The sequence below is a fragment of the Myotis brandtii genome, unplaced genomic scaffold (genome assembly GCF_000412655.1).
Source record: "Myotis brandtii unplaced genomic scaffold, ASM41265v1 scaffold339, whole genome shotgun sequence".
NCBI classification, from domain to species: domain Eukaryota; kingdom Metazoa; phylum Chordata; class Mammalia; order Chiroptera; family Vespertilionidae; genus Myotis; species Myotis brandtii.
Window position 1 is genome coordinate 427,805 of NW_005363061.1, and position 15,087 is coordinate 442,891.

The following is a 15,087-nucleotide window of genomic DNA, read 5'->3' on the forward strand; positions in this document are numbered from 1 at the left end:
GGAGAGAAACAACTGTAATAATCTGAACAATAAAGATTTAATTATTTAAAAAAAATATTTCTGTCTTTCCCTCTCTCTTCCGCTTTCTCTAAAAATCAATAGAAAAATATCCTCGGGTGAAAATTTAAAAAAGAAGAAAAAAATTTTCCTTGGTTTGTCCATTATTAAAATTACGGTATCTTTTGTTGTGATTTTTTTCCTCAGAGCTTTCAGGTAACATTTAGTTTAGAGACCTTTCTCATTTTATTTTATGTTTTCTTCAGTGTTCTATATTATACTTTTAGTTTTTTGTTTAAAGTTTAAAACTTTTAATTCTCTACTATTAATATCTGTGTATTGGGTATGGTAGGAATCTCCTTCTTAATCTTCTACAAAATGTCAGACTTAGTATAAGCTAAAAGTCAACATATATTTAGGACTACTTGTTTCTACTAACACGTGATCTTGCATTGTACCATACTGTCTTTAACACAGCACTACAATTTAATATATGATAGAGACTTTAAACTTGGCTCAAATTTCTAAACAACTCAAGTAAATTCACCACACCCAAGTATCTCAAGTTTGTCCACTTGTCTCTGTAACTTAGTTATGCCCCTAGTTCAAACCATTAGCACTAAAGCATTCTCAACTCTAGTCTTGACTTTGTTTCTGAACATCTGTTCTTTACCTACTCAAAATATACCCGCACTCTCATTTGGCAGTGGGCCTTGTGTACAACACTGTTTCTTCAGTCAGAAATGTCAGTGTTCTCAATTCTTTTCATATCATAAGCCAATGAGAAAACATACCTAGCGCGTGGCAGTTAACAAATGAGGTTGCTACAGGCCAGTGGCAACCAACAGTTCTCCACTTTACTATGTTGATGCCTGAGGAGGATGAATTTCTAAATCCATCTATAAATCCACTAATGGCATATAAGAGTTGGTACCTGCTGGCTCAGCTGGTGCTACCTATAGGTAGTCGGCTTACCCTGACTCAAGAAATACAGCGTTTTCCCTATCACAGCCTTTCTTCACATCATTTAAATAACCTATATTCTTTCTCACTGTTGTGTACCCTAACTCCACTGCTTGAAACCTACCAACCAGTCAATGAACGAATAAGGAAGTAAACAATCCTGGCTATTTGGTTCAATCATCAGGCTGTAAAGGCTGCTATAACCAGAACACAAAGTGTCAAGATGAATTTTAAATGATGCTTCTAAAAAATAGTTCTTAGACTTTGAACATATTGTGTCAACATAAATAACATGTGTGTGTTTAGGATGTACGAAAACTGGTGGGGCCTTTGAACCTGCTCAGTCTACATTTATTGGTTGCCTACCATGTGCAAGTTAGTGAAAACCTGTGGGCTATTATTTCCTAAGTGTCACTATGAAAGAAGAGTATCTGGGGCTCTCAAACGATGCCAGATTATCAGGACATGTTAAGTACCATGCTCAGAAATCTTAAATGTGCTGCTCAGCTACTGTTTTTAACCAGAGGATAAATTTTCTTTGCATAGGCAAAAAATGCAAAGAAAACTAGAATAGCTGCATAAGCTAATGCAAATTAATCACTTTGGTGAGAAATCATTTATTACCAAATTTTCTCCAAATCAAATATAACAAAAAGCACTTACTAGAAGTCATTCCTGGTTGTGGTTGCCCCATGTTAGGCCCTGGATTCATGGAAACTGGCACCATGCCTGCAGCATTTGGTAGCATGTTTTGTTTCTGTAGTCTAGTCCTTCGTTTTTCTTCTAGTTCTTTCTGGATTTTATAGATCTTCTCAGCTAGCAGGTGGTAGTATTCCGCCTTTTTAAATTTTGGAAATAAAATGGAGATGAGGAAAAAAGAAGTACCATTTGGTAACAGAAAAAATGAACTAAGAAGAGATTTTAGCTTCACTTAAGTAGGCAGAAACCAAAAGTGGGAAGAACCTAATCTACTTTCTTGGATCATTCCAAACATGAGCTCATTTTGGAATGATCATGTGAAAAGCAGCTTCACTATGAATCTATAAAGTAAGTATGACTTCTCAAAGTCGGTTTACAAAGTATGTGCTGGCAATTTACAGCACATGCAAAGACTATGCTACATATTTTAAGAAGTGCCAATTTAGAGAAGAAAGTTCAAATGATTCAGAGAAACTGCAATACTACTTGACTAAGCAGCTGATTCACCATATTCTAGTGAAAATAGCACAGAGCTGGAAACAGCTCAACCACTTTCTAAGTTGACAGAAGGACAACCCAGATAAAGTGCCACATGAGTGGACTGTATTAATAAGAGGAAAAATGTAAAAGTCTTGATGATGTACACTTTAAGAAAATTACTTTGTTATCTTGACTATGCACAGTGAGAATAAGACAGGACAGCTAAAGGTATCTTCTGAAGTACATATTGCAAAGAGGAATAAATTAAGCAACCAGAACAGGGCCATTTCTGACTTTATATAGAAAAAAATAGGTGCTCACTCGATTATTTGCAGATTCATACATGTCCCCTTCCACTTTCCGGGCATATGCAACTAGGTTTTCCATCCGTCTGTCTTTTAAAGCAGCAGGATCCGGAGTAGGAAATATGGCTTGAACACTAAGAATAGAGAATCCTAACACTGTTATATCACAAAGGCTTTTTGAACTCATCATAGAAATATACTAGTACAGTACTTTAAATTTTTTCATTTTTGTACAATGTACACATTGAATTAAATTTAAAAGTGAGGGGTGAGCCTGGTGGGTGTGGCTCAGTGGGTGAGCATCGACCTATGAATTAGGAGGTCGTGGTTTGATTCCCCATCAGGCACGTGCTCGGCTTGATCCGTGTGGGGGGTGCAGGAGGCAGCCAAACAATGATTCTCTCTCATTACTGATGTTTCTCTCTCTCCCCCTTCCTCTCTGAATCCAATAAAACATTTAAAAATAAATAAAGGGAAGATGTGGAATGTGCTCCAATATAAAATACTGACCAAGATGAAATTGTCCTTTTGTGGTAAACAAAAGGTTTTCCTGATCTGAATAAAGAAATGACTCCAGCCGAACCGGTTTGGCTCAGTGGATAGAGCGTCGGCCTGCGGACTGAAGGGTCCTGGGTTCGATTCCGGTAAAGGGCATGTACCTTGGTTGCAGGCACATCCCCAGTGGGGGGTGTGCAGGAGGCAGCTGATCGATGTTTCTCTCTCATCGATGTTTCTAACTCTCTATCCCTCTCCCTTCTTCTCTGTAAAAAATCAATAAAATATATTTAAAAAAAAAAAAAAAAAAAAAAGAAATAAAACCATAAAAATACTCTCTGGCCCCTCTCTATGACTATAATTTGTAACAAACAATTATACTGTACAATTTGCATAAAGGAACTGAGGAAACCTGACCTTTGGTACAGTATCAATTAGCAATAGCCTTCAGATCCTTCTACTTTCCTAAATTTATTCAGCTTAGTAAATAAAACCTAATCATCACTATGAAATCTTAAAATATAAAAAACTTGAAGTGGAGGGGGCAGAAATGCATCATAATTCTGCTAAAAGTCTCTTACTCTCTGGTCATTTCCTACAAAATACTTGGCACTAGTATTCCTAAAAATTGACCAATGTGATTTCAAGCCACTAATTTTATCATTTGGCTATCTCATGTTCAGTTTAATAGTACTTGAAGAGCCAGAAGAGGAAGAAATAAGTGGAAATTTAGACGAATACTTGAGTTAGTAAAAAAAATAACATCAAGTCAGATGATCAACACCAAATAATCTCTGTTCATTAAATAAAAATGTGGATGGAATGAATGAAATCCCTCTATTAAGTGAAGAAAAGAGACTTTTCTCCAAAAATAAAAATGCTGTGTGCTGAAGTGTAAGTTCTGTAATCAGAGAGGTCCAGGCTCTATCTTTTTGATTCTGGGTGCATTACATTTTCCCACTCTATCTGCCTTTCCCCTCTATTCTGACAAGTACTCTTAAAATAAGACAGTGTTTGTGAGGCAGACTGCCTGAAATATATAAACTTTTCAACAAATAGTGTGAACTATTCCACAAATTATTGATATATATATATCAATATATACACATACACAAACACACACACACATACTATTGGAGGATCAGAAAAACATCCTACCAGATTTAACTTGTCAACATAATAAAAGCTTTACCAGGGATAACAAAAAATTGTTGCCACATTCTAATGAGCTGAGACCTAGTTTTTCTTTTTAAATTATGAATTTCCTAAAAGGAGTAACAATAAAGTGAATAATTTTTAATTAATACATTTATTACTGTCACTAGGCAGAATAGTTAAAGTTGAGATACTAACAAAGACGATGAAAAACTTGAGAAGCAGAAACTAAGAAGCAAGAAAGCCACAGGAGCAGAAGTATATTAGCAACAACAGCCAGGCTAGAGAAAAATCAATAATATTCCTCTTGTGGTTAAGTGCCTGGCAGATTAGAAGCATACTGACATGGTAACTCTTTATGAATAAGACATGCCTACAATCTTACAGTTTGTGAACAAGATGATTTCGAAGATCCTGAGTAATATCTTCATGCCATTGTTTCCGAATTCCAGTACTGGATGGTTGAGCTGCTGTTGGCATAGGACCCAAGGAGGCCACACTGGCATTTTCACTCATCATTGGGCTTTAAAAAGGAGAAATAATTTCAGTGAAGAGGATAGGAGCGAGATCTCATTTAAGTAGAGTAGAAAGTGATGGGTCTAATCTATTACATAAATAAGTCAGGGTGGGGTGGGGTGGGGTTGGATGGTATGGGGAGACAGTGTAAATGTGTTTGTGCTTCTGTGAGGGAAAGTGTTAACCCACAACATTTCATTGTGTGAAGGGGAGGAAGACACCTAACTCTTGTATTGTAATACTATGCTGGCATTTTGACACAGATTATCCTAGGGAATTCGTTGGACAATGGACTAATTCTTAACAATGGGATAGAGCAAATTCATTTTTTTTTTAAAATATATTTTATTGATTTTCTACAGAGAGGAAGGGAGAGAGATAGAGAGTTAGAAACATCGATGAGAGAGGAACATCGATCAGCTGCCTCCTGCACACTCCCTACTGGGGATGTGCCCGCAACCCAGGTACATGCCCTTGACCGGAATCGAACCTGGGACCTCTCAGTCCGCAAGCCGACGCTCTATCCACTGAGCCAAACCGGTTTCGGCGAAAATTCATTTTTTAAGTAGCTGCACAGACTTGCAACTTCCTACAGGAAGTATATGGGAAGTTGTAGGTTACCCCAAATAATTAATACGATTTCAAATATGTTATAGAAAGCCTAAAAGTATGGTCTCAAATACCATAGTTGTCTTTATACATTAAGAATATCTTCATATCAAAGAAACTAAGAAAACTGTAAGAAATTCTAACATGTTTAGAAAACAACACAGACCACATCCAAAATAAAACTTACTTTTGAGAATTTATGGCTGAATGCAACATCGAGTCAGAAAGAAGATTTGATGTTTGAACGCCTACACCTCCATTTACTCCCATAGGACTAGCATCTAGGTTAAAACAAAAAAAAGGTATAATATTTTAAATACCAGTAACAACAACAACAACAGCAGCAAAACACCAAAAAAGAAGGAAAAGTTATAAAAGTGTTGAAGAAATTATCACAAGAAATTTTTATCCTGACTGTGACCTCCTGGTTCATAGGTCGATGGTCAACCACTGAGCCACACCAGCTGGGCACTAAAAAATCTTTACAGAATAAGTGAATTCAATAGGAACTAGAAGATTGAGAATGTGATTGTGGAAGTTTTACAGTAAAAATCTCTAATTTGGGGCTCCAAGGGGGATTCCTTCTTCCCCTCCCTGATACAGAATCTTGATAACCTGACATATAATAGAGATTCTGTAGTTTTGTTTATTTAATCACTTACACGCCCATCCAGACTAGAAATGTTACAAAGTAAAGAACATGTCCCGATGGTATGTTTTTTCAGCACAAAGCACATCTGAATGAATGTTGCTTATTCAATTATCCAAATGCTCTTGTCAATCATAGGTACCTAAAATTTTTAACTCTGAGAATATTCCAGCATTACAGCCAGTTCTGCCACAGAGACACACTTGTAATATCAGGTTGTTATGGTGAATATAGCTTCCCCATGGAAGCATCAGTATAAATGTTTACTTTGGTGTTTCATCCTCCCCAGTACTACACACCTCAGATAAAGATGCTATGACACAGACCCATAAACATAAATACTTTCTCTAAAAATCCAACAGCTTGAAAGCATAAAATAGAGATATCTACTAAATAAATGAGATACAAACTTTTATTTATTTATTTTTAAAAATATATTTTATTGATTTCAGAGAGGAAGGGAAAGGGAGAGAGAGAGAGAAACATCAATGACGAGACTCATTGATTGGCTGCCTCCCGCACGCCCCCTACTGGGAATCGAGCCTGCAACCTGGGCATGTGCCCTTGACCGGAATCGAACCCAGGACCCTTCAGTCCGCAGGCTGACATTCTATCCACTGAGCCAAACTAGCTAGGGCAAGATACAAAACTTTTAGAAGAGGGTGCAAAACTCGGGAAATTTTTGATGGTAATAGTTCCAGAATTTCCATAAAGTAGATGAAAATTAGTTCATACCAAATGGAGTAATTAAAACATAAACTGTACATTACATGACATTAGTGAACAAATGTTGGTCCAAATTAAAATTTAGGAGAAAATGTACTCAGAAAGGAGAAGTCACCAAAATACTACTTTGTACCTTAAACCTGCAATGATTATTAAGAACCCAGAATATATATTATTTTTTAAATATTTTTATTGATTTTAGAAAGAGAGGAAGGGAGAGGGAGACAGAGTAACATCTATCAGCTGCCTCACAATGGGGATCAAGCCCACAACCTGGGCATGTGCTCTGACCAGGAACTGAACCATAACCTCCTGGTTCATAGTTCGATGGTATTCGGGCAATAAAAATATATTTAAAAAAATAAAGTAAAATAACAACAAAAGACAAAGAAACAAAAAAACCCTGGAAATCCAAATATCCATCTGTTAGAGATTGTTTTATACAACGAAGCACTATGCAACCACTAAAAAGGACATACTGAATACAAAAAGTGAAAGATGGCAACTTTGTGTTAAATAAATTATCTTATAGAATAACACATGGGATTCTATTCTAGAAATTAAAGGTACACATGCATAAAAGGATTTAGAAGGATATAAACCAGTAGCAGTTGCCTCTGGTATGTGGATTACAAGGCAACTACAATCTTTAAAAAAAAAATTACTTCAAAAATTAAACGTGACAAAAAAATGAGAGTGGGAGAAACAGGTACATACACATAGAGTAAATAATCTAAGGAGTTAATCCTATATATTACATGGCATTTACAGACACAACATCACATTTTTCACTAGGAGGAGACAAACTTACTCATGTTGCTCATGGGCCGCATGCCTTGGGGAGACTGCCCCGACTGCTGATTCTGCTGGTTCTTTGCTTGTACCTGGGTCTGTGTCGGCATTTGATTTACTTGATAGGGTAGCCCAAGGGCTGCATAGGCTCTTTCTATAGAGCTGGGGTCAATCTGACTAACAGTACTTAGGCTGGGTGTAGACTGTTGACCCACACCTAGAGAACTAGTATTTCCAAGTCCAACTGGTGTTCCAGTCAGAATTGCTATAGAAAGAAAAAGAATTACAGTATTAAAGATGGTTTTTTTAAAAAAAAGGACTAACATGTTTAAATGAATTTTTAAAACCATAAAATTATTGTTTTGTGAAACATCTCAGTACATGCATCTTTCCCCCATTATTTCCCTGGAAAAAATTTCTAGATGGAGAACTGACTAGTCAAAGGAGTTCATTGGCATGAAAAGGCTTTTGATCCAAAATACCCAAAATCCTTCCTGAAAGCTGTATTAATGTCCCAGCAACAGTGTAGGAAGCCCTCAGAGCCATACCAACGCCAACACTAGGGAGCACTGCTTCTGCCGATGTGATGGGAGAGATGGTACTTCATTTCTTACTTTACAGTGAACTTTTTGGTATTTCCTCCCGCTAGTGAATTGTCTGTTTCCTAGTCTAAAGTTTCTACTAGGCTATTTATGATTTCTTCATTAATTTATGAAGTTCAGTTTCTTTTACACATGCTCTATATGTATCTCTGAATTTGTCTTTCAATCCTAAATGCTTAATGTTTTGTTTCTAGAGTGGAGATGTGGTAGCTATACTTCTATCTGTCTACTCTTGACTTGCCTTTTCTCTATGAAAAGCGTATCATTGCTTCAGGTTTCTCAAAATAATTTCCATTTTTTCACTCTTTTTAAATAATTTCAAATTATCTAATTATTTAGATCATAGATATAGAGGAATGATTTGCCCAATGTGAAAGCATTAATCTATTACATTTTCATGAATTTAAAAATGGAACATAAATTCACTCATCATTTTTGTTTCAATGTTTTTATTGATTTTTAGAGAGAAGGGCGAGAGATAGACAGAAACATCGATGAGAGACAAACATCATCGATCAGCTGCCTCCTGCATGTCCCCTTTTGGGGACTGAGCCTCAACCCAGGCATGGCCCTGACTGGTAATCAAAGGGTGACCTCTTGGTTCCTGGGTCAATGCTAACTACTGAGCCTCACCACACCGGCCAGACCAGCCATCATTTTTCATAAAAAATGACTAAGTTTCTGGATCTTATTTTAGGTAATAAACAGTTCAATTCTAACTTTATTAATATGAAGTTAATGAAAACTGAAAACAACTAGGCAGCTAAAGGAACTTCACATAATCAAATATTCTAAATCCCACCAAACTGTATGAAGAGAGTCTAGGAATACTTTTGGTATAAAAGATTTAATTGCTTTCTATCTCTCTCCCCCTCTCCCTTCCTCTCTGAAATCAATAAAGAAATATATTTTTTTAAAAATAAAAGATTTAATCGCTTACACTGCTGATTTCTCTTATCCCCTGCATTTTTCAGGGGGAGGCACACAGGACAGTCATGCCTCGTACAGTTCTTCCAGTGGGAGATGATTTGTCGAGAAGATGCACAGTGGGCCACTAAAAAAAAAGAAAAATAACTTTTTTTCAAGTGCAGGTTACATCTTTACATTAGTATCAGCTAACTTATTGACTACTTAACAAGTGCCACAGATGTTATTCACTGATTTCCTCTTTATAACAGTCCTACAGGGTAGCTATTAGTACTCACATTTCATAGTTAAGAAAGCAGGCAAAAAGTGGGTAATGTGCACAAAGTCAGAGAGTACCCAAAATGGGATTCAATCTCAAGCAGTCTGGCTCCACAGCCCATATTAAAAAACACACTTTTTTTTAATCCTCACTCAAGGATATGTTTTTTTGAAAAATTGATTTTTAGAGAGAAGGGAAAGGGGTGGGAGGGAGGGAGAAATATCGGTGAGTTGCCTCCATTGTGCACCCTGACAGGGGAAGGAACCCACAACCTAGGCATGTGCCCTGACCAGGAATCAAACTTGCAACCTTTTGGTGTAGGGCAGTCGCTCGGCAAGGGCCAGGCCCCATATTTTTCACCACCAAGCTGTTCAGTGTACTTTATTCTATAAAAGTAGATTTCTAATGATTCCACAAATATATAAATTGTATTATGTCAGTTAGCAAACCCTCAATATTTTAGGTATACTATGCTGGGCAAATCAAAGTATCAACACAAAAAAGAAGTCCTTTAAAATTTTCTTCTCCTACCACATCCCTAGATACTTACAAAATGATACTGTATTTCAGAATATCCTACTCCATAGAGGAAGACATCAGTAAAGGAGCCTCAAAACAGTTGACCATTATTTTCTCTCTCCTCTCTGATACAAATATTAACTGCTGAGCACACAAACCCTTTGAGAACACTCACCTTGGCAGGACTTGCCTGACTGGCAATGTGTCATATGGTTTAGGACGTTCTTCATTGTGCGACAGTGGGGAAGATTGCACTGCCTCACCTCCCCGTTAGCCTGCTCCCGGCGCTGGCACTTGTGAGCGTGCAAAAGGAGAACTAGCTGCTGCTGGATGAGTTTGCGCTTCTCCGGATCAGCCGTGTGGGCTCCAGAACCCATCCCTTGGGCTACTGGAGTCACAAGGCCTGGCTGCTGGACCTGAGGGGCCTGCTGTTGGCCCTAAGAGAGAAAACCATAAAGATACACTTAGTGTTCGGTGTTACAATGTGCTATCTCTTTAATAAATACAAACCTGGACATTTTCAATTAAAACCTTTAAGGACAGTCTACTATAAGCCAGACTCCATTTTTTGATACAGGAGATTCCAAAATAAATGGTCCTACCATTGAGAAGTTCAACTTAGTAAGAAAACAAAATACTGTATTACCAAATGACATAATCAAAGAATGTATAACATAGAGGGAAAGAAAGAGAAGGACATGGTAAACTCCAGGGGAACAGGGAAAAGCAAGGCATCTATAGTGAAGAGCATGTCCAAGTAAGGTTTTGAAGAACAAAGGAGCCCTAACCGGTTTGGCTCAGTGGATAGAGCATTGGCCTGCGGACTCAAGGGTCCCAGGGTCGAGTTCGGTCAAGGGCATGTACCTTGGTTGTGGGCACATCCCCAGTGGGGGGTGTGCAGGAGGCAGCTGATTGATGTTTCTCCCTCATCGATGTTTCTAACTCTCTATCCCTCCCCCTTCCTCTCTGTAAAAAAAATCAATAAAATATATTATAAAAAAAAAAAGAACAAAGGAGGTTCTTGAGAAGCATTTAGGCGGCTGAAAAATTAGCTTTTAAATATTCTGGAAGAAATTGGTGTGTTTTTTTCTCCCCAATAAAAAGGTAAACATTTCTGGGGACAGAGATGCCACATTTTAATCATCCTTTTATCGTCACTGCCTCACTTCCTAGAGTATCAAATATAGGCGGCATTCAATAAATATAGGACACAAAGCAAAAAAACTAAAAAAATCTGAGTGAGAAAAAGTATTCCTATAGGACAATTTTTTTCCAAAAAGTGAATGTGGACAACTTGACACAGTTACAACTAGAAACAGCTTTACTTCAGAAAAAGAGCAGTGTTAAAGTGTTAGAAATTTTTCTCATAAAAAAAAAAAAAATCAATGTTTAAAACAACGCATAACTTTAAGAGGGATGTTCCTTTTGTGTAGTAGTATTAATTTAATTTTTTGTGTAGTAGTATGAGATTCAAATCAGCAGATATGTTCATTAGGAGTTGGAATCCTTTGCCAGAGATCCTTCCCAGGGAGAATGGTTCCGCTTTCCTATCCTACAGACATGCTCACAAGAGAAGCTTATAGCAAACCTCCAAAACTTTCACTAGAGCAACCCTACTTACTCCTATTTGGACCTGCACCCTTACTGTTCACAAGTGACAAAATACCATGAGAAGGAGGGTACAAGTCTCCTCAATCACAGGGGTCAGCGATTGTAGTGTGTATCATAGAAGGGATGAAAGTTTAACATAATTCTTTTGTTAAAATGCCAATTTGAAGACAAATTTGTAACTAGATTGTTACCCACCATGTTGGGCATTCCTCCACCAGGAACTGCTTTTTTGTCCATTGCAAATGGAGATAAGCTATTTGGCAGTACAGGCTTTGTCTGAATTTGGAGACCAAGGCCACTGGTTCCAATCTGTTGTCCAGAATTCTGAGTGTACGGTGAACCATAAGGATTAGGGTTGTTCATCATTCCCATCTAAGAACAAGAAACAGAAACAAATTAAATCTTATTCCCCATCCTATATAGTAAAAACCCAATGACAGAATGGCAGAACGACCAGAATGACTGGTTGACCAGTCGCTATGACAAGCACTGACCACCAGGGGCAGACGCTCAACGCAGGAGCTGCCCTCTGGTGGTGAGTGTGCTACCACAGTGGGAGCGCTGCTCGACTAACAGGGATGAGCGGTTCGCAGGCCACGCAGCGCAGCCACCACTGCCACCCGCTGCAGAGCTAACCCTGGAGGCTGGTTCGTGGCCACCATGGGACTGAGGCCTACTCCATTGCCTCTCAGTTCTATTGTCCCTGGGTCTGGCCCCAACCAGGTCCCCTGGAAAGGTGAGTGCTCCGGTTCCACGGAACCACTCAGAGGGTGGGTCCATAGCTGCTCGGCTCACCGGGATGAGCGGCGCTCCCACAGTGGACCAATCCCCACAGGCCATGCCCCCCACCAGTTTACGAATCCCGTGCACTGGGCCTCTAGTATTAATAGAACATTAATAGACCCTTTTATTTGTCACTTCCTAAATAACAAAGAAAAATGTAAAGGACACCCTCTACATATATGAACACATTGTAGAAGTATGCTCAAGAAAATAATGATTAAGATTTAAGGTCCTAAGGTACAGTAAATTTACAGGGCTATCTTCTGTAAATATTTGAGATAAATGCACTTTAGAAAAACTTATAAACATTTTTATTTAGCTATACCTGCTAAGCAAGGTTTATCATTCATCTCCACTTTTAATGCATTAAATGCACTTTCATTTAATGTACAAACTATGGGGCTTAATGAATTCAACTCAGTAACTTGCCTAATCCCTAAATATATTAAGAGTTTAATATGTCAAAGCATTTGAATGTTTATTCCAGGCATTTTGTTTATATAAGGTAGAAAAGTGATAGATCGGGGGATATGTCCTTTTTTATTTAGGAACATGATGGCAGAGCGATTTAAACTTTTTGAATCCGAATCCTTTATACAAAGCATGTAAACTTCAGAGTCCACACCATTTCTTGCACTCTTAAACCTAGCTTCTTTATTCATTAAATTACCTACTTGGTACTTAAAAGTAATTTGATTTTCTTTGCAACCTTTATGTACTTTAAAAAGTAGTTGTCTCCCCTCACCCCTCGCCACCCCCTCCCCAGGTCCTGTGTTTATGTAAGTCCATCTGGAGCCATCATACTGTATAATAATTACTTGAAACAGAGTATTAATTATTCAAAGAGCCAAATGTTTTGGTGATAACAATGCAAGCAACTTACAATTCTATTCGTCCATATAAATTCCCACCATAAGCCAATCATTGCCTACTAGAAACATACAGCAAGCACTCAGTAGAAACTAAAGACACTACAGCTACTTCCCAATTAAAAGGAGTCATACCAGATTTTTATTCTCCTCAGTCAGATCCAAGCCTATCAAAGGGTCCTTCAAATTCTACCTCTACACCACTACGCCCAAATCCTTCCCATATATCCATGCCCGCTGTCACTGTCTTATTCAAACCCCTCATCGCAACCTATGGAGGCTTTGTCTAGCAGGTTTTCTTGCCTTCTGTCCTCACTTATTCAATTCGCAAGGGGGAAAAAATCATGGTATACCAGAGCCTTCATGGTGTGCATGAGGCCTATTTCTCCAAGGTATCCTATAACTTGCAAATCTGAGGGCATCATGCTTCTTAAATCTCCAGCATTTGCCTTAAGCTTTTCCTTTTCCCTAAAACTAGGCATTGGCATATCTTCCTTTCCTATTTAACTCCTGAATTCTAACCTATAAAAGAAATAAAATAGTCAAGTTCACAAAGAGGCGGTCCAATTTTCACTCTTTTGGTTGCTTACTCAGTTGGTACAACTATCACTAGGAAGCAGCTACATATTCTACTCATCCAAAAGTTACCATCTATGTGAAGCATCTGCTTATTGTCCTAAACAGCTAAAGAGCACTCTTTCTATCTTGATACAAATGTTCATGACTTTATTTATAATACAATACAGGTGACAAAATAACTTGTTAAAATGTATGCCTCTATTCCCAGAACATGCACAAAAGGGAAAGAACCTTATTTTATCTTTATAGCACCACCACCATAACCTGATTGACAACAGAGCTTGTTAACTCAGGAAAACAAATTATAAAAGGCATAAAATAAATGGCATAAACCTCTGTAAATAAAATTCAGTTTTAAAAATCATATGCAATATCTATACTCTGCAAATTTATAAGAATATGACATATTTATCAGTTCAAAGGTTTGCCTTTAATGGAAAGGCAAAATAATAAAGAAAAAAATTTAAGTACATTCATATTTTCCAGATGAGATTGGAGCCTAGGAGTTAAGTAACTTGCCTAGTGCTCTAATGATGAAAGGGAAGTGGCATGGTTTGGGTGAAAGCATAAAAGAATGGGGCGGGGGGGAAGGAGGGGGAAAGAGGGGTAAGAGATCAACCAAAGGACTTGCATATAAGCATAACCAATGGACACTGACAGTAGGGAAGTGAGGGCCTGTGCTAAGGGACGGGAGCAGGCTGGGAGAGGTCAATGGGGGTAAAAAGGAAACATATGTAATACTTTCAATAATAAAGAATTAAAAAAAAAAAAAAAAGAACGGGGCCGTCTAATGGAAAAGCATCCAAAGTAAAAAACTTGCTGATTTGGTCTCCAATAATTGGAATTTCCTAAGTGTATCTGGCCAGTAAGATTAAAAGGACAATCAGGCCCTAACCGGTTTGGCTCAGTGGATAGAGCATCAGCCTGCGGACTCAAGGGTCCCAGGTTCGATTCCAGTCAAGGGCATGTACCTTGGTTGTGGGCACATGCCCAGTAAGGGGTGTGCAGGAGGCAGCAAATAAATAAATAAAAGGACAATCAGATACAGAAATATGCTTCAATGCAAGTTTAGGTTCCTTTTGGTATAGTTTCAAATGTGGCTGCAAGTGCTGCTGCTGCTACATATGCTTTTAAAGTACTAATATTTATACTAATACTAGAGACCTGGTGCATGGATTCCCTCAGCCTGGCCTGCGCCCTCTCACAATCCAGGACACCCTCCCCTCCCCATCCCCCACCGCCTGGGATGTAGCAGTGAACTAAGCAGCCAGGGAGGAGCCCGAGTCGGGCCGCACCGCTTGCTCACCCTGGCCTGCTGCGCCTGCCATGAGCCGGGCTTTTGGATGAGCGGCGCTCCTCCCCCTCTGGGGAGCGCACTGACCACCAGGAAGCAGCTCCTGTGTTGAGTGCCTGGCCCCTGGTGGTCAGTGTGCATCATAGCGACTGGTTGACTGGTCGTTCTGTCGTAATGGTCGCTTAGGCTTTTATATATAGACTAGAGGCCCGGTGCACAAAAATTTGTGCACTCGGGGGGCGGGGGAGGGGGGGGTCT

General features: G+C 38.6%; 1 protein-coding gene across 1 annotated transcript in view; it reads right to left on the bottom strand.

Moving 5' to 3' along the window:
* EP300 (E1A binding protein p300) overlaps window positions 1-15,087 on the bottom strand; it is a 75,994-nt gene that overhangs the window by 36,820 nt on the left and 24,087 nt on the right. Inside the window, exons 3-10 of the mRNA XM_014543838.1 lie at window positions 11,500-11,676; window positions 9,869-10,130; window positions 8,929-9,042; window positions 7,406-7,651; window positions 5,407-5,500; window positions 4,480-4,617; window positions 2,461-2,578; window positions 1,624-1,798 (exon numbers count right to left, since the gene is read on the bottom strand). Coding sequence (XP_014399324.1) covers window positions 1,624-1,798; window positions 2,461-2,578; window positions 4,480-4,617; window positions 5,407-5,500; window positions 7,406-7,651; window positions 8,929-9,042; window positions 9,869-10,130; window positions 11,500-11,676 — 1,324 coding nt within the window. The remainder of the gene's footprint in view (window positions 1-1,623; window positions 1,799-2,460; window positions 2,579-4,479; window positions 4,618-5,406; window positions 5,501-7,405; window positions 7,652-8,928; window positions 9,043-9,868; window positions 10,131-11,499; window positions 11,677-15,087) is intronic.